This window comes from Solanum stenotomum, chromosome 12 (genome assembly GCF_019186545.1).
Source record: "Solanum stenotomum isolate F172 chromosome 12, ASM1918654v1, whole genome shotgun sequence".
NCBI lineage: Eukaryota > Viridiplantae > Streptophyta > Magnoliopsida > Solanales > Solanaceae > Solanum > Solanum stenotomum.
Window position 1 is genome coordinate 36,678,466 of NC_064293.1, and position 20,714 is coordinate 36,699,179.

At 33.6% G+C, this 20,714-nt stretch overlaps 1 protein-coding gene across 1 annotated transcript; it reads left to right on the plus strand.

Annotated features, from left to right (window-relative positions):
* The first annotated feature begins 4,958 nt into the window (after positions 1-4,958).
* On the plus strand, positions 4,959-15,677 carry LOC125846254 (wings apart-like protein 2). The gene is made up of 13 exons (XM_049525631.1): positions 4,959-5,865; positions 7,787-7,886; positions 8,577-8,910; positions 9,532-9,644; positions 10,068-10,196; positions 10,284-10,377; positions 10,528-10,638; positions 11,518-12,122; positions 12,381-12,631; positions 14,074-14,227; positions 14,732-14,829; positions 14,917-14,998; positions 15,261-15,677. Exons 1-13 carry the CDS (start codon positions 5,162-5,164, stop codon positions 15,342-15,344), a joined length of 2,859 nt encoding a protein of 952 aa, XP_049381588.1. The 5' UTR covers positions 4,959-5,161; the 3' UTR covers positions 15,345-15,677.
* Positions 15,678-20,714: the final 5,037 nt, after the last annotated feature.

Sequence of the window (20,714 nt, forward strand, 5' to 3'; positions counted from 1 at the left end):
GATTCTCTGTTATTTTAACTAATACTTTTTCAATTTAAACAGGTTTATCTTTTCTCCCTAAATTTTTCATATATCTTTTAAATATTTTAAATTATCAATTATTATAATTTATAATATTTTATTTTAAGTGATTTATAAATATATAAATTTTATTAATAAATTCTCGATCAAACTTAAATTATTTGTCTCTAGTAAAATTGAAATATGTCACATGAACTATACGAATAATAAATAAAAATAACCTAAATTTAATGAGTGCTTCGGTTACGTCACGTAGGTAATGTGAAAGGAAAGTAATTAAAATAAAAAGTACACTGTACCTGAACCTAGTTCTAAAAAATAATAAAATAAAGGTTTTTTTTTTTTACATATGTACTTGGGAAGAAGTCAATTTCAGTGTTTTATGAGTAATATTAGTTTTCTTTTTCATCAAAAATAATGTTAATAAATTTGACAGTATTTGATGTAATTATTAAATATTAAATATTTGGCAATAGTGTTTAGTTGATAGTTAAAATAGTAATATTATGTAAAGTCGTTATTTCGAAGGTTTTTCGATTGGGTTGGGTTGAATTTGATAATTTACATTTAGGTGTGTTGTTTAATTTTTGATGAAATCATTGAATTATGAGTAATATTAGTTTTCTTTTTCATCAAAATAATGTTAGTAAACTTGACAGTATTTGATGTAATTATTAAATAATAAACATTTGACAATAGTGTTTAGTTGATAGTTAAAATAGTAATATTATGTAAAGTCGTTATTTCGAGGGTCTTTCGATTGGGTTAGGTCTGATAATTTATATTTAGGCGTTTGTTTAGTTTTTGATGAGATCGTTGAAAATAATTTTTTTATTTTATGAAATAGTGATACGATCTGCTTATGATCTACCCTTCGTAGATTCTACTTATAAAGTTTCACTAGATAATTTATTGTTAAGATAAAGTCATAAAAAAAATACTTATTTGAGTTCATTTCATCATTACATGCATGTCGTAAATTCAATACGTATTTATTGCGACATCAAAATCTCCATGAGATTATATCTCGCAAGTTTACCATAAAAAAAACTGTTTGATATGAAGCTATAAATTAGAATAGTCAAGAGAAAAAGTCATCTTAAAAAATTTATGTCGAAAAGCCGATATTTGATATCGATTTTCAATTAAAAAAAAAACAATTTTCCATCATTCCAAGAAAGTAAATTATGATATTTTTAATCAATTTGAACGATTAATGTTAGTATTGACACTCTATAATATGATGAAATAGTCAAGATTTCTCAAATGTTTGGATTTTTTTTAACTTAGTTTTAGAGATTATAGATTGAAAAATAATAAAATAAAACATCGTTTACATTTTTTTAAAATATATCTATACCTGATAAGAGGTCATTTTCAATGTCTCAAAAATAATATTACTAATAAATTTAATAGTATTTTGATATTATTAAATTTTGACAATAATGTTTGATTGAGAATTAAAATCACGAGAAAAAAATCATTTATTTGAGTTAATTTCATTTCAAGAATCATGTAGAAAGTAAAGTTAGTCTCACTATTAACTTATTATGTTATTAACTTGTAAATGTTCCATTAGAAATTTCGGCCAATATAAAATCATAAATTAGGGTAATAGGTCATACTGAAAAGGTGAAATTGACAATTTAATATTAGATATAAATTTTCGATCAAAAATCATATTTCACCATCGAAAGAAAGAGAAATATATACTAACACTACCATTAATAATCGCTAATGTTGATATCGGCAAAATTTGGCAAATCTCCATTATTTTCTAAAAGAATTAATTTTAAAAAATAACAAAATAAGGTATTTATTGGTTTACGAGTACAAATTATTATTTTTAATAGGATTAATAAAATTAATAGTATTTTGATGAATTTCTTAATTATTTAGTATTAGTATTAATGCTTAGTTGATGGCTGAAATAGTAATCTTGTGTAAATTCACAAAAAAATAATTCACTTAATAAAATTAATTTCAACAATAAATGCATATATGTAATAATAAAGTAGTCTCAGTGTCTCATTAATAGCCTATAGCAAGAAATCAAATTTATAAAATTTTATATTTTACGAGTTTACTATAATTTTTTTGTCTTACATAAAACTAAAAATTAATGATAGTCAGGGAGAGAAGTCGTATTAAAAATTTGAGTTTGAGACATGATATTAGAAAATAATTATTTACTATGAACCATCTTCCACCACTTGAACCTGTGGTATTAGCACTCAATAAAATTGATTTCGTCACGATTTTAAATGATATAAAATAGCAAATTATTAATTAAAATTAAATATTATAATCACAGTTTCATTTAATTCTAATTCGTACAAACACTTTGTCATTCGCCTCTCTCCTCGGATTTCTCGCTCGCCAGTCTCTCTCTCGCCTCTCTCACTTTATACAAACACAAATGTATAAATTATGTTTGTGTTTGTATAAAGCGAGAGAAAACTATATATATACATATCTTTTCGTTCACCTCTCTCCCCAAAGAATCTCGCTCGCCTCTCTCACTTTATACAAACACAAATGTATAAATTGTGTTTGTATAAAGTGAGAGAAAATTGTATATACAAATACAAATACATATATTTTCGTCCTATACACTAATAATTATACAAATACAAATCTTCACTTGCTCAGTTCTCTTTTGTCTTTCTCTCTTTCTCGCTTTATACAAACGCAGACTATACAAATTACAATGTATAATTTGTATTGTATAAAGCGAGAGAGATTTGATATACAAATGTTTTATTTCAATTCAATTTATACAAATTCATTTTTTATGCATATATACAAACACAATCATTGATACATATACGTAGTAGTTACATATATACAATTATCTAACCGATATACATATACAATCGATGCACTTTTATACAAACGAGAGGCCTGCCATTGATTTATACAAATCTGATGCTCCTGTCAGCGATTTATACAAATCTGTTTAAAGTTTGCTATGAAGCGCAACTATGCAAACTATAGTTATAACATACAAATATGATTTATATGTTTGCTAAACCTAAAGTTATCTCTTTTTAAAACCCCATAATATTATTTTAGAAATTAATCTTAAAAATGTTTAACTATAAAAAAAAATATCACCGCCTAGATTTTATTTATATAACATATAAAGAAATACAGTATCTATGTCACACGATAAATTATTTATATCAATATAATTGAGTTATGTCAATATCAAGTTGAAAGTTTAAAATTAATACAAGATGATGTGTCAATAATAAAAATATCAACAACCTACAATAGTGTAATTTTAAATTATTTCCAATAGAGAAAGATAAAATTGAATATTTTTTCATGTATAGTAGTATTCAAATTTGTCAAAATGATATCGTTCAAAAATCATTAAGATGCTTACTTAAAAATCACAGGTTAATAGTGAATTATCAGTTGAGAAGGATTATGATCCAACGTAGTCCCATTTGTGCTCGAGAAACCTTTGAGCCAATCTTAGTCCAACTTATTTATAAACTCAATTAATTTTAACCAATTCAAATATTATTCAATTTGCTCATTTGACGTTCAATATTTTTCTTTACGAATATTTTAAGCGTGGCATATTTTATATCATGACAAAGAAATGAAAAACAATAACTTGTTTGATCAAGCAATATGGTACAATGCATGAGGCTGCTTCTCTCTTAATCAGAGGTTTCGAGTTCAAGAATTTGATATGAAAAAATCCTTTATAGAGAACATTGCCTTCCAAATGAATTCCTACGCCGCTATGCGATACAAATTTAAATTAATTAATTTCTAATATGAGTATAGTCATCATATGAAAAGGGAAGAAGGGAAAATTGTATATAATAACAAACTATTAATTCAAATTAAATGTTATAAATATACTTTGATTTAATTGTACCCTATAACAAACTATTGTTATTTTCGCCACTCTCCCTGGTGGAATCTCGCTCGCCACTCTCGTTTGGTGGCAGTCTCGCTCGCCCTCTCTCGCTTTTATACAAATGTATGAAATATGCTTGTGTTTGTATAAAGCTAGAGAAAATTGTATATATACATATATTTTTGTTCCCTTCTCTCCCATCTCCCAGATCTCGCTCGCCACTCTCCCAAATCTCGCTCGCCATCCTCGCCTCTCTTGCTTATACAAACAGAAAACGAAATGTATAAATTGCGCTTCTGTTTGTATAAAGCGAGAGAGAATTGTATATACACATGCAAATACATATATTTCGTCCTATACACTTATAATTATACAGTACAAATATTTCACTGCCCAAATATCTTTTGCCTTTCTCTCTTTCTTGTTTTATACATACACAAATTATACAATTGATCTTTTGAATATAACTGCTTTCTTTTGTATATGTATAGCGAATTATACAACTGTCTTCTTTGTATATGTATAGCGAATTATACAACTGTCTTCTTTGTATATGTATAGCGAATTATATAATTATTTTTTTGTATATGTATAGTGAATTATACATATATATATTTGCTATGGAGCGCAATTATGCAAATTTTGCTATAGCATACAAATATGAATTTTGTGTTTGCTATATGTGAAAATTGCTAAAAAAAAAAATAACAATAACAACTCAAAGAAATGAAGAGTGATGGCTTGTTTGGCCTTTTTCAGCTAATTGGGCTTTGTTCGGCTACTTTTGTGGGCTTTCAAATTTTACCAATGAGCCAACGGAAATTAACGGCAAGTAGAGTTGTGAGTAAAAATCTAACGGTCCCCACCGCGTAGGTGGTCCAAGTCTATATACAATTACTTTACTACCCTCGCTCATCAGATCCCCAAACATACATCCACAAAGTCTCACCGTCCAAAATTCAAATTGAACGGATCAGATCTTTCCCATTCTTGGACCTTTACGTAAATTCTCCTACATGAAAATTAACGCATCTATTTTAATTAGCAAATAAAGAAAGTCTATTTCTCTCTCTCTCACGCTTCCTGATCTTCGCTATTTTCAAATCTTCAAATCAGAGCAAACTCACAAGAACACTTTCTATAAACCCTAATTTCAGGTTCCAAATTACCCCAAATTTTCGGTTATAATTACGAAAATACATCAATATTTGTGTTCTTTAGTTGATCCAGTGATAGGATTTTTGAATTCTCCGTCGGAAAATGATCGTTAGAACATACGGCCGGCGGAGTAGAAGCATGTCCCGGAGCTACTCTGAATCAGGCTTAAACGATGATGTTTCGGACCACACACTTTCTCAGGAGAATTCTCAAGATATTTACAATTTTGGATTTTCATCTCAAGACTCAGTTCACTGGTCGTCGAATTTCAATAATTCAGATCCATACGATGTCGGCTCATCTCAAGGGTGTCAAGAATTGTCGATTTTGCCATCAAGAAAGGAGGATAGGGATTTGGGTTTTGAGGGTCATGATGGGGTTTTGTGGAAACCCAAGAAAGTAAAGGTGTTTGATTGGGAGCCTTATAGTTTGAATTCATCACAAGAATCGGATGAATTTTCGTTTTTACCAGATGGGGGGGAGTATGGTGGCCTTGGGAAATTTGATGGGGGATTACATGAACCGAAGAAGGTGAAGAAGACTGGGAAGGGTAAGGAAAATGGGGTTTTGCAGAAGAAGAAGAAGAAGGTGAAGTCGAAGGAGCTGGGATTGCCTTCGCTGGGGCCCACAGCGACTTTGATGGAGACTCAAGAATGTGGTGAGATGATGGAACATATGGATGAGGTGAATTTTGCGTTGGATGGTTTGAGGAAAGGGCAGCCTGCGAGAATCAGAAGGGCGAGTTTATTGTCATTGCTATCTATATGTGGAACAGCTCAGCAGCGTCGCCTTTTACGGGCTCACGGGTAGTTGAAATTTGGCTTATGAACATTGTTTAGACTTTGAATTTAGATGAGTATAAATATTCTTGTTTCGATAAACATAAATCTTGGTTTCTTGAAAGTTCAGTTATCACAGTGTTGCTTAAATTTCTTAGGTAATTTGTATACACATTTATAGGACATAAATACATAAATATTTCCAGATACATGAATTTTGATGAGCTGACCAAAAAAAAAAGTACAAATTATCTTCAAGTCTTAGACAAATTGTTTGAACAAGAAAATCAATAGGGATGGTACTATGACATGGGAACATGGTTGGTGATGATTCATATAGACGAACCCAACTTGTTTGGGACCAAGGCGTAATAGTTGTTGTTGTTGGGGCATGGCAGTAGGACAGGAGAAGCTTGGCAGATGGGTGGGGAATTCTTACTCGGTGGTGGAAGGAGATATCTATTTCTTAAATGTAGAGTGTGAGGCGTAATTGTCTTCTAGTTTAATGTTTCCCAGTTCTTCCTTTATTTTAGACAATTGTGAATTCCATTACTCATAATAAGCCGACTTCTCCACCCTTCTCCACTTAAATAATTGAGTTGGTGTACTAACCAGGATATGAATTCGTGATGTGCTCTTACCACACTTCCCACGATGAACTTCCTTTTTTGTTGAACCAGAACCTTGGGAGATCCTTGTCCTTCCTTTTAACATCCTTAATTCTTTCTGCTCATATATAATTGTTGAATGTCACTAGTGTTTATCTAGTAGACCAAAACTTTAATTTTTAAACACATAAGAGAAGAAACAATATTAGTTGATTGCTATTTTTACAAAATGACCTCTAGAAAACGTAATAAATTAATTGAAAATGATGAAAGAAGTGACGAAATAAAAGAAAAACAATACTAATGTGCTTAAAATAGAGAGAAATGTATTTTAACTTTACCTTTATCAAAAAAATAGAGAGAAATGTATTTTAATGGGGTGGAATGGGGCAAGGTGCAGAGCGTTGGAGGGGATGAGGGGAGCATATTGGTCTCCTGCCGTGCCCCACCTGACCCCATTATCTTCCCTATAAATGAAGCTACTTGAGCTGATTTATCATGTTCAATTGGATAATTTTTTAGCTTTTAATTAAGCAATCCAATGACAACTTCAGAAGTTCCTTAGATAACAATATTCTGTTCTGGAATTTAAGGTTTAATTCTGCCATCTTGGGTCAGAGTATGTAAGAAAAGTTGTAATAGCAGGCAATCCAAGAAGAAGTGGATATACCCAGCAAATGATCATTGGGATCTCATCAGTAATTTTGAAGCCCTTACAGCGAGTTGCTGACATTGCAAGAGGATGTAACATGAAAGCGACGATATGTCTATCTTTATAATTAGGCTTTATCTACATCAACCTTGTAGGTTTTTTTGGTAGTTCGTAAAATTAGGTTCACGTAAACCATCGTATGAAGATCTCTCTGGCTTTGTTTTGTCTATGGAGAGGATATCCAGCCTAGGTTCATTATGAAGCTTTTACGTTTATAATTGGCTGAATGGTCCTATTGTCCCTGTGGTAGCGTTATGAATAAATCAGTGAGCTTGGATATGCTCAGAAATTGCCAATTAAGCCATTTAATGGGTGTTCCATTTAATTTGATGTTCTAGTATGTAAATCATCAAGTCTGGAAGTACGTGCGCACTAGTAGTTGAGATAAATAATACTTTACACCTTATAGCAGTCATTGGTAACCCATATGAGGATGTCGTTTTGTTTTTAAATTTAGACATTCCTGATGTCTGAATTTCTGATAATCACAATCGCAATTACTTTACCTAAACATATAATCTTTAGGCTAATCCTGAATGTGTATGATTTTCCTTGAATTCAGTGGCCTGATTGTTAATTGTCAACCTTTATTCCCAATTGGTATAACTTGCCAAGATTTTGATTTCAGGATGGCAAAAACTATTATTGATACTGTTTTGGGACTCAGCTTTGATGACTCACCTAGCAACCTTGCTGCAGCAGGTCTATTCTACATTTTGACCAGTGATGTAAGTTGCTTTATCTCTCTAGCAGTGTAGCCCTCTCATTTGGACGTTAGTACTAGGTTATTGCATATTCTGCATGACTTATCAGATAGGTAAAGGTTTTTCCCTGGCTCTAGTTGAAACAGGGTGAGGCAACCCAATTAAGCAAGTGAGGAGGCTGAACCTATTCATTAAATTTGAAAGATTGGATGATTATGTTTGGTAGTTTTGAAGTCTTTATTCTGTCTGCTAGCTGCCTAGTTGTGAGTAACTTTTGCGTATGTGTGATTGGAAATAATCTCTTCTCAGTTGACTTCAAGGCGTCAGTTCTACATCAGATCTATTCTGTTAACTTGTCTTATCAGAAATGAGAACCATGGAATTGAAGAAAGAGAATTTCCCCTTTTCCTTTCCTTTTTCTCTTTTTGGTGGATTGCAAACAATGATACTGTGGATGCTCCTTCATCAACTGATATAATATTGTACTTTTAAATATTTTAAAGTTCATAAAACTTTCTTCCTCCATGTTATTGTATCTGTATGCTAAAATTACTCTTTCATTGCTTAAATTATTGGTATAAGTTATTCTGTTACATGTATTGTTTAAATTTGCAACTTTTAATCAACACAACGTCATTTACTCTCTTATCCTCTATATAAGTAATCTGGGAACTTCTCCATTCCTTGTGTTTTTGATCTTCCAATTTTTTTCAGGGAGGAGACGACCATCTTCTTGATTCACCCAGCTGCATTCGCTTTCTTATAAAATTGTTAAGACCAGTTGCTGCTCCTGCTTCCGTAGCAAAGGCTCCAACTATTGGGAGCAAACTTTTGGCGATGCGCTTAGATGCTGATGTGACTCAAGATTCTGTAAAAGGCCTAGATTCTACTTCCTCTTCAATAACCCGCAAGGTGCAGGAGGTTCTTATTTCTTGCAAGGAAATAAAGCCAAATGATGGAAATGGACATGACAGACCAGAATTAAACCCAAAATGGATTAGTTTACTGACAATGGCAAAAGCTTGCTTGTCGACAATCTCTATTGAAGGTTTGTTTGGCACTTAAAGTGGTCCTTTGAGGGATAATATTTCTTTGTTTCGAATGTCTTTTCTTCTTCCTGCAGTGGAAAAGTCGAGGCTATTTAATAAATATTCATCCTTTAGGTTGGGTGGGTTGGTTGCAATTTTGCTATTGTTATTGGAAGTTAATCTGAGTAGCTTGTTATTCTTTAACTTCTTGAGATTGCTTTTTGGTTGCTACCTGTCTCCTACTAAGAGGTAAAAGTCAGAAAATAGAAGAGCTAAGTAGCTCTGTGCTTTGCTTTTATATTGTATATACAACTTATATGATGGTTTCCTGGTTATTTCCTTAATCTACATTTGTGTTATTTAGTGGCTGTTGCTTTTAGATGCTCGTGCTTTCAAAACTTCAGATCTGACTCTTTTTCTGATTCTGGAAATTTTATCATATAATGTTCTAGAATCTTTTAGTGTGGTACTGTGATACCCATGTTTTTTGCCTGTGTTTCTTATAGTGGCTTACAATTGAATCATTTTTAAGAGATCATATGGAAACTCAAGCTACCTTGACAGTGATTGATCTGTATTTCACCGTTTTTGCTTAGTATAACATAGTTTTCTTTTTCCTCTTTCTGTCTGTATTCACTCAGATACTTCTGGTACTGTGCGGAGAAGTAAGGACAACTTCAAAGAAAAGCTGAGAGAGCTTGGAGGACTTGATGCGGTCTTTGACGTGGCAAGGAGTTGTCATTCTGTTTTGGAGGTGTGAGCCTGTATGCTATTTTCTGTGTTGTTACCAGAGACGAGTCTCATAAATTTGTGACATGTGAAGAGCCAACAATATGCTCTATATTCCTCTTATATTTAAGCTCTGAGTTGGAGTGGTAACATGACCATTTTGGATTGAAAGAATATGATGACTTGTGCTCCCTATCACCCTCTTCATATCCTTTGTTTTTGTCCTGAAGGTTTTAGGTTGTGATTATGATTATATATATGCATGTCGAAGAGAATTTATATGGATTTGACGTTCATCTAGATCTTTTGGTGTACAAATGCAATATGTGTGACTTCAAGGTTGTTATTTGAGTTATCCGTCTTTCGTCTTAGCTCATGCTGTAATCAATAATCGGAAATTTAGATGGGTATTTTGATGTAATCTGCCCTGACATCATTTTCTCTGCAGGGTTGGTCAAAGAAAAGCTCACAGTCTATCTTAGAATCTAAAGATAATACTGCCATAGAAAGTCTGGTGCTACTCTTAAAATGTTTGAAGATCATGGAAAATGCAACCTTTCTTAGTATGGACAATCAGGTAACATCAATATACCTTCCTGTAGTAGACTGCCTTTCTGTATCCTTGAATTCCTGGATGTTGAGTTCACTACCTGTTTTGTTTCAGAATCACTTGCTTCAAATGAAAGGAAAATTTGATAGTCTGAACTCCCCAAGGTCTTTCACAAAGCTAATCTTAAGTGTGATCAAGATTCTCTCTGGTACTACTGCCTCTTATCTTTTCATCCAAAAAAAATAAATAAAAAAATTGACTTTACATTTGTGTTTTCCCTTTTATCATTTTCATATTGCATTTTTTTTGTCCCTTGGCTTATGATGCTTCCTGTCTGTCAACTTGTTTGAACTTTTAGGGTCTTACCTGTGTAGAGCTTCTTTGGGAAGTTCCAATGATGGAAAAGTCTGTGACCTTTCTGATGGAACTGCTCGTGCTTTAGAATTACGTTCACTATCAGATAAGAACGGTAAGCTGTTAATTTTTTCTTTCGGTGAATAGTTAAACTACTTGACAACAACAAGGCTGCTTCTTTTTCATATCCATAAAAGAAATGGAGTAGGTAGGATTGGGTGGGAGGTGGGAATTGGTTAATTGAGTTGGTGGGGGTTGGGGCAATGGTTTAATTGATTTACACTTATCCCTGGATAAACTTGTTCCCTTATCATGGTGTTGCTCTCAGAAGCTCAAAGTTCTAGTGACACAGAAATATCCTCCCCACATTCTTCCCTCTTCTCTGGATTCTCTCACCCATGAATTGTGGTGTGTTAAATTGTAATGCAAGAAACAACTAAAGTAAGAATAGGGTTTAGAGTTTGTGGTTTGGTGGCTCAATTTTGTGGCTCTTGATAGTTTAAAAAGATGCACCTTTATTAGGGATGGAATTCATTTACAGAGTAGACTCCATAGTGAAAGTCAATTAAAGTTTGTCAGGAGGATTCGGAATTTCTGTTTCTAACCAGAAAAAAGATATGGAAGCATGAAATATCACCTTCAATACTGTTCATAGACAGCGTTAAACACTAACAGTAGGCTTATCAATCTAACTCTTTAACTCTTTTAACTTTGTCACCTGTTCTAAAAGCAATTTAGTGCTAGCATTTGGCATTTAGACAAGGAAAAGCTTGATTAAATAGTGAGCGTCCCTGCACCCCATGGCCATGGAGGTTTTTCTTCAGAGTGAAGGGGTCTCATAAAAATCTTTTCTTCTGTTGGATAAACATAAAAAACTATCCAATTTGAATTCTAGACTTGCTGGAATTATGGTGGAAGAGCTACCAATCAAACAGAAAATTCCAGTCTGAATTTTTTATTAGCTAATGAATAATTTCTTTTTTTGTACTTCTAGATGGAAGTTGTCAGATTTTGTGCATTGATTCCTCTACGACATGCTATACAAGTGAAGGTTCCTGTTCCCAGAAGAACTTGGGTGAAACTCAAACTGATCAGATTGGTTCATCCATATCTAGTTTAGAATTCGCTAGCACTTCCACCAGTGATTCTTGGCAGCTTAAATTGAGGATTGAATCTTCCAAGTCTGGGTCATGTAGTGGAACCTCTGAGGACTTCAGTTTTGGGGTCAACAAGAATTCATCAAAAGTGAATTTTTTGATTGGTGATAATCAAAGAATTAATGGAGATAAGAGACTTGAACTTATGGAAGAGAGCCAAGATCCTTTTGCATTTGATGATGATTTTGGACCTTCACGATGGGATTTAATGTCTACTAAGCAAAAGGTGCCTGAAACTCAAATTAGGCAGACATCACTTTTTGAACGTGATGATGAATACCAATCTCTTATTGTGCGAAGCCAGCAAGAGTCAAGTTGCCAGGAGAACAAACCAGAGTCAAGTAGCAAGGAGAACAATCAATCTGGTCAGACCTCTTGTTCTTCTGTTGCTGATGACGAAATGTCGACCCTTCTGGCAGATTGCCTTCTCACAGCTGTTAAGGTGATTTTTCTCACTTAATGTTAATAATTTCTGTATGTTAAAAGGCAATTTATGGTTCTTCCGGTTGTTGATTATGCTATTATTAAGCATGGCAGGCCATTCATCCATTCTCCATGGTTCTCCTGATAGTTGATTATGGAAACACATTGCTTTATGTTGGAATGATATAGTTGAACAAGTCAATGTTTTATATTGCTCAAACTTCTGTGCTATCTCTTGACATGCTAGTCTCTTAATACATATTCAATCAAATGACAGGTTCTGATGAACTTGACGAATGACAACCCTGTTGGCTGTCAGCAAATTGCTGCCGGTGGTGGACTAGAAGCTTTATCTGCTTTGATCGCCAGCCATTTTCCGTCCTTCAGCTTGCATTTGGATCGTAATGGGTCATCAAAATCAAGTGTTGGATCTGATAGTGATGGCCATCTCAATGATCAAGAGCTAGATTTTCTTGTTGCTATTTTGGGTTTGCTGGTCAATTTGGTAGAGAAGGATGGCTGCAACAGGTGAATATTTCCTTTTGATTTATGCTTCAAGTTGTACACTGCAGGCTTTACATGATCAACTTTTGCGACTATTTACTTATCGCTGTATTTTGGATTTCTTTCCTAGCAGTTATTGAGCATTGAGAAAGTGACTGATAATTTGTTGGGAGTTGTTTGTAGTTTCTTCTTGATTATTTGATGCTTGCATATCCTTCCTTATTTGGTACATCCATCATGGAATTCTTCTGTCATGTGGATCATTTTTTGGATAGGGGGCATGCTTATTGTTAGTCATGACAAATGCTACCTTGTATTCCTTTTTCTTGGTACACTAAAGATCATGTTTTTTTTAAAAAGATGTTGATCTCAATCTCCCAACTGAACGCATGTAACAAGTTTTTAGGTCTGAAAATAAAGTCTTTTCTGAAGGAAAAATGGTTCCCAAATTCTTAGAAAAATACTACGAATATTCCATATAACAGTAATCCATGCATTCCATTTTAACTGTTTCCTATTAAATGGATGTGTTGTGGTAGGCTTTGAAGTTGGCAGAATATAAAATATTTGCGGACCCTATGCTAGAGTTGAAATCAGGTGGTTAAGATATAAACTTCTCTTCATATAGAAATGGTTCCTACTCGCACCTTATATTTTTGGTGACATGAAATCAAAAAGTATTTAATGGTGTGTAGGAGGGGGTCTAGAAACAAGTCTTATAGGATTCACATTCTGAAACAAACAGCAGTTTTTTTTGTTTTTGTGTGCAAAAAATGCTCATTCTTTTTGGCCTAGAAAAAATTATTTTCATGTGAATTTGAGATGCCATCTTTTGTAAAAATATGGACAACAGTCTTTGAGCATAATGTGCTATTTAAACGAATTAAGTGTACAGGTTATGCACACATAGTGCCCCTATGAAGAATTGCACCTTATATACTGAAGACAACTGACATCTTTCAAATCTCATTTTGGTAAATTATAAGCCTGTGTCATAGTGTCTCTGTTGCTAAAATTTCATGGAACCTCTTTTATTCAATTAAGGACATCGTGAAATCTTGAAACAAGTAATATTTTCTCAGCATGACTAGTTCAAAATGAGTATTTATGCTGTTGAAAAGTGCAGAAAATCGATCTCATCTGTTATCTATCCCAACAGATCATGCAGCAAATATTATCTGCTAATTGAGAGATGCGTCTTTGTTAAATTTTTCATATACGTGATGATTTCTCATTAATTTTTAAAATTCATCACTTTAGCAAAGAAAACAAATTAAAAAGAAAGAAGTACATCCTGGATTCATTAATTCAATCATTTAACATCGTCATTTAATAGTAGTTTGCTCATACTGGTATGCAGTTTCTTTTGCTGAGAGTGAATTGTCGTCGTGATTTTCAAGTCTCACATTTTCACTTGCAGATGATAAAACACTGATAAACATTTTCACTCATTCTGCTAATGGCAGGTCTAGACTTGCAGCTGCTAGTATTTCATTGCCTGGATCAGAAGGTTTGTTTATGGGGGAGACTCAGACAGATGTTATCCCTCTGCTATGTGCAATCTTTCTGGCAAATCAAGGGGCTGGAGAGGCTGCTGGGGAAGGAAAATGTTTGCAATGGGTATGCCAGATTGCTTTATCCAATTTTTTCGTCTAAATCTCTAGTCCTTTACTGATTTGCATGACTATTTTTATTTTGTTTGGTCCTGAGTCTGGAATTTTTGGGTTTTTTCATATTGTTCTCCGTTTATTCTCCATATGATTCACAGAGGAGTCAATCACCTAGTGGTAAATCTAGACGGCAACTCAAAATCTGATTCCTTGAGCTTGCTTTATCAAATTGATTAAGTATACTGAATGTTCATTAAATGTTTTCCATTTTCCAAATCTGCTTAGTGATCCCAGTTTTTGATTGTCAAATTCTACTTGCTTATGATTTCACTAGAATTTTAGCTTCATGCGCTCTTAACGGGACAATGAGTTTAGCCGGATATAAAATCCACTTGGGATGAGGTAGGGGCAAGAGAGAGATTTCAGTTGATTGAGCATGAAGCAAGGTTAAACTAGTGATTACTTTCAGCTTTGACCATGTGGCTACTAAATTGAATGTGGTTGTCTTGTACAGGATGATGAAGATGCTGTACTACAGGGGGAGAAAGAAGCTGAAAAAATGATTATTGAAGCATATTCAGCTCTCCTTCTTGCCTTTCTTTCAACTGAGAGGTTAGTTATGTCTGAAGAAATTACTTTTTCTGTCTGTTATCTCTCACTTAAATGGTTTCTTATGCTTTTAATCTTTCTTTGCACCAGCAAGAGCATACGGCAGGCAATTGCTGGTTATTTACCAGATCATAAATTGTCCGTTCTTGTACCTGTGCTGGAGAGATTTGTGGTATGTGATCTTGTGTGGTTCTTTGAGTTGATAAAGCATGATAATAGAAATTGTATAATTTTCTCCCAACTTTTATAAGTTGCATTCAATATTTCAATGTTCTCTTACCAGCCATCGTCAGGAATGTCTCATTAGGGCCCTAGTCCCAGGGCTTGGATTGTCAGTAAATTCATGATTTCTACAAGAAAAACTTTAATATTGATGACGTTGCTTTCCTAGTGATTTTTATATGTATTTATGTTAATTTGTATTCTTTATCCAGGAATTCCACATGACACTGAACATGATTTCGCCGGAGACGCATTCAACAGTGCTTGAAGTTATAGAATCTTGTAGGGTTAGGTGAGAGCAGGAGATCTCTCTATTGTTTCCTTTTCCTTCCGCGTCTTTTCCTCGAAGATGGTAACAATGAGACTTTGTACAGCATAACCTACCTTTCCCTGCAGCATTGGTGGTGGTCCATTGGTGCATTACAAATCCTATCTCAGGATTTTTGTGTCATGGCCTTTGTTTGTCTATGATTTCCAGTCTTTAGAGAAATATATTTTTTTCCCCTATTTTCCAGCCGATTGTCACCGTGTTTTGGTGTGGGCTGAGATACTTGTACATGATGAAAGATTATGAATATGTATCGCGATTGTAATTTGTAGTAATTTTTTAGTGATGGTTTCTTCCTCTCTGGCAGCTTGTTATGCACTTTTATCTTTCTTTTTTATTAGTTCTGAATTTGGGTTGGAGAGAAAAAAAAACTAATATTCTCTACTTTTGCTGCTTTACCATGTTTGTTTCGCGCTGAAGTTAGTCATTTGATGTGGTGTATACGATATAATAATTTCAAGATAAAATGTAATAAGATCATTTTGTTCCCAACCAAACGGCAGGTTTAAATTCATGTATTCTGAGATTTGAGAAATTGCGAGTTAACTCTACAAATGAAATTGGGATTGAAAGAGTAAAAACTCGCCCGCCCTTGCAGGATTTAAGTTTTGCTTTATAAAAGGGAATTCGAATAAAAGTTGAATTAATCCACCCTTAGGTAATTAGTCAACATTCATAATATAACATAACAAGAAAGAGAGATGGAACTTAAGGGTGGCAACAGAACCGGGAGGTACCGGTACCGGTTCCGGTCCGTTCCGGTCCGTTACCGGTTCCGTCTCGGTTCCGGATAGTGCCGGTTAGATCCGGACTTGTTCCGGTCCGGGAGGGGTAACGGGACGGAAACCGGGATTTACCGGTCCGTCCCGGTCCGGTCCGGTTCGGAACTTTTTTTTTTTTATTTTTAATCTGAAAATTTGAAAAATAGCCGTTGAGAGCCGTTGGGCAACGGGTTTTGGGCCCCACCAACGGCTCTTTCACTCCATAACCCCCCATTTACACCTCCCTACCCCCCAAACTTTTTTTAATACCCCAAACTTCTTAAAACTACATTTTCAACCTTTTTTTTAACTATAAATACCCCTAATCTTTCATTCTTTTCACTCACAAAAATATCTTATAATCTCTCTACTCTCTACTCTCTAAATTCTCTTATTCTCGACTTCTCGTTAAAATTACGAATTTGATCTTTGGAAATTGGAGCTTCAAAATTCAACTTTCAATTTTCGCCTTCCGGTCATACACGTCTACTTTTTTAAGTAGACGTTTGGTACATTCGTTCCAACTCACTTTTCATTTAGTTATTTATTTGTTTACATTTAATTATTTATTTTGTGAGTAATTAATCTCTAGTCTCTACTTATTTAGTTGTTTATTTGTTTAAAACTTTGCTAATCATTTTCGTATTATATATAATTTGCTCACTTTTTATATTTTGAATATGGATTTTGGAAAAAACATTATTGAAAAGGGTAAAACAACCATAGTTAATTCGTTCACTAATTTATCTAGCTCAAAATCCAAGAAAAATAAAAAAACCGGTAGTACTTCTCAATCTAAAACTAAAAAAACTTCTCAATTAAGAATAAATACGGATGATTATACGCATGTTGATGAAACTGTTTTTAATATTGATAGTAATAGTGGATTAGATCCTTATCATGAACATTTACAAAGAAGATTTGGTAATTTTGAAGAGGAATTACCTGAAGATGATGAACATGATGTTAATGATTATGTTGATAGTTTTGATAATAATGTTGATGAATATGATGATGATGAAACTGAGCCACCGTCGGCTACTAGTCCCCCTCCCAATCCCTCTTCCCCGGCTCCCGCTCCCTTTCGTTGTCCTGCTCCCATTCCCCCCGTGCATCCTAGGACTAAGGTAGAACGCGCTAAAAAATCAGTTGTGTGGCAATTTATGACTCAGAATGAAGATAAAACACAAGCTATTTGTAATAAATGTAAACATAGAATGAATCATAAAACTGTAGGAAAACAGGGTGGGACGGGACATTTGAGTAATCATTTAATGTCATGTTGTAAAAATGAATTTTTGCATGCTAAAGCTGTAGCCGAAGCTAAAAAAAATGGTACCACCCTTCCTGAAAATGTAGGAGTAGATGGCTCTAATATGGTCCAAACACAATTAAATCCTTCTAATGTTTCTGGTTCTAGTATACAACGGTCATATAGTAGAGAAAAAGATCTTGAAGAATTAGCTAAAATGATTGTTGTTATGGGTTTGCCATTTAGTTTTGCTGAAAATCCCGGTTTTATTCATTATATTCAAATTGTGTATAATCCACATTTTAAAGGTTTTACTAGAAATACAATTAAAAAGGCTATCTTTGATTATCAAGCTCAACATTTTCAATATCTTCGTTGTTTATTTTATTATAACAATTGTAAAATAGCTATTACTTCTGATATGGGCCGTAGTGTAAATGGTAATGATTATTTCACAATTACTGCGCATTGGATTGATGAAAATTGGACTTTGCAAAAAAGAATTTTAGGTTATAAATGTTGTGAAATGCATAAAACCGGTAGTTATATAGCTCAAACAATTATAGATGTTTTGCAAAACTATGGAATTTGTGATAAAATAAGTAGTGTCACATTAGATAATGCTTCTAATAATAGTAATGCTGTTGAAATACTAAAACCGTCTCTTTGCCCTATTTATATTGATGGTTTTCATATTAGGTGTGCTGCACACATATATAATTTGATTGTTAGAGATGGTATAGCAATATATGATGATGGTTGCACAAAAGTTGAAACTGCATGTCATTTTATTTTTAAATGTCAAGTTAAGTCTAGACGTAGAGATTTTGAAAATCGTTGTCGTGAATTTAATCTTCCACCTAGAAAAATTCCAAAATCAGTGTGTACAAGATGGAATTCTTTATTTGAAATGCTTGAAGTTGCTTATGAATATAGGAAACCTTTACAAATGGTTTGGAATGCTCATAATTCAAATATGACATATAGACTTGATGATAATGATTGGAATGACATAAAAGAACTTATAGAATTCTTAAAAGTTTTTTATTTAACTACAAAAAAAATATCTGCACTTTATTATCCAACTATTTGCTCTGTTTTACCTAATATTTGTGCTATTTCTAGTAAATTTTATAAATTCAAAAATAAACCAAGATTTGAACAATCTGTTAAGAAAATGATTGAAAAATTTTAAAAATATTTTATTCCTATTCCTCAAATTTATTTAACTGCTTGTTTGTTAAACCCACATTACAAAGATGAAGGTGCATCACGAATGGTTGATAAAATATATTTTAATTTGGGTATTGATAGTGAAGATGATGAAACACCTAGTTGTCAAGATGTTAAAGATAATATAAAAATTGAAGCTAGAAAATTGTACGACTTGTATAATTCTAATATAAGGAATGTAGTACATAACGAAGAGCCTCAAAGTTCTAGGAGTAGATATAAGGCGAAATGGTCTGACGGACGCTTATACTTGTATCAATTTGTATTCTGGACCATTCTACTTAATCATTTGTCAACTGAACCCTTATACTCAATTAAAACGAGACTTTTAAGCCCCTCCAACCATGTGTGTAGCTCACTCTCCTTTACATAAATGACATGTCATATCCATGTCAAATATATTAATGCCATGTCATAATTATCTCATAACTATTTTTTAAAATTATTAATCAAAATTATTTAATAAAAGGTAAAATAATAAAATTTTAATTTTTTCTTTAGAGTACTACCAAAAATTGTAACTCCGACGAACTTCACCATTTTCTGTTCAACTTTTTGGTGAACTTCATTTCTCTGATTTCATGTTCTGCATTTTCATATGTTTTATGTGTTTTGTTTGATCTATTGATATGTTTGTTTAATGAGCGGAAACAATGGTGAGCTATAATGAAAAAAATGAAAACTCCAGACATCCAATTTTTCCCATTTTCACGGCCAAAATTTACGGAGAAAGCCATTACCACCGTCGTCGCCACTTTTGCCGGCGAAATGACATATACTCTCTCCCTCAAATGTATACATCTCCACCACACACCATCACCATTTTCCTTTCCTCCTCCAACCTCCACAAAACCAACAACCTAAGTCATCACACCATCAGATCTAGCCGAAAAACATCTTCGCCGCCATGACCTCGCACCCTCACCCACTTCGTTCTCCTCTACATTGACCACTGCCGCCTCTCTCTCTCTCATTCCACTGTGAAACAGTGGTCTCCGGGGTGCACCACCAACGTCGCTTCTCTCTCACTCCACTGCGATTCAGTGCTCCGGCAAGTACCACTAGCGCCGCTTTCTCCCTCTGCGGTGAATCAGTGAACTCAAATGTGGCCAAGATCTGGTAAATTGATCTTAATAGATTGTGAAGAAGGAAAAAAAAGGTTGGGTTTGGGATGAAAATGGTTGAAAAAGATGGGATAGTGGGAGAAGAAGAAGGAATTTTTAATTAATTGTTTTTTAAAAAATTATTTCTTTTATAATTTTAATTTTTTTAAACCCAAAAATGTCATTCACTCTCCTTAAGAGCGTGTAGTTACACACTTTTGCCAACTCAGACATTTTAATGCCACATAAGTCTGGTCAATGGTCAGAGGGATTTGTTAAATTGTGTTTTATTGAGTATAAGGGCTCAGTTGACAAATCATTAAATAGAATGGTCCAGAATACAAATTGATACAAGTACAAGGGTCCACCAGACCATTTCGCCTAGATATAATAATGAAGATGATATTGATGATATGATAGATTGTATTATTGAACTTTCTCATAATGATAGAAATGATTTTGATGCATATATTAATCAAAATACAGAACCTACTACTATTGATCTGCTAGAATGGTGGAGCAATCGCGGCAAAGGATTTCCAAAACTACAACCGGTTGCTCAAGATGTGTTAGCTATTCAAGAATCTTCAGTAGCTTCGGAAGGCGCTTTTAGTGCAACAAGATTTCAAATTGGAGAGCATAGATATTCATTAGCAGCAGATAGCTTGGAGATATCCGTACTATTTAGAGATTGGATTAATGGCGAGAGAAGGAGTTATGGTCGTCCACCTCTACCGACCAAATTTGAAAATGACGTTGATGAAATAATGCTAGATTTTAGTGATGACGGCATTGATGCAATGGAAGAACTAGCTAATCAACCAATTCCAGAGCATGTTACTAGAGAAATGTTAAATGATTTAAAAAAAGATTTCCTTGGTAGCATGAACTATTAAATTTAAATGTCTATTAGTATGAGTATAATAATTCGAGGTCTAATTCAAACAGAACCCTTCCTAGAAGGTGGCTGTGTAGATTAGATTTTTTAA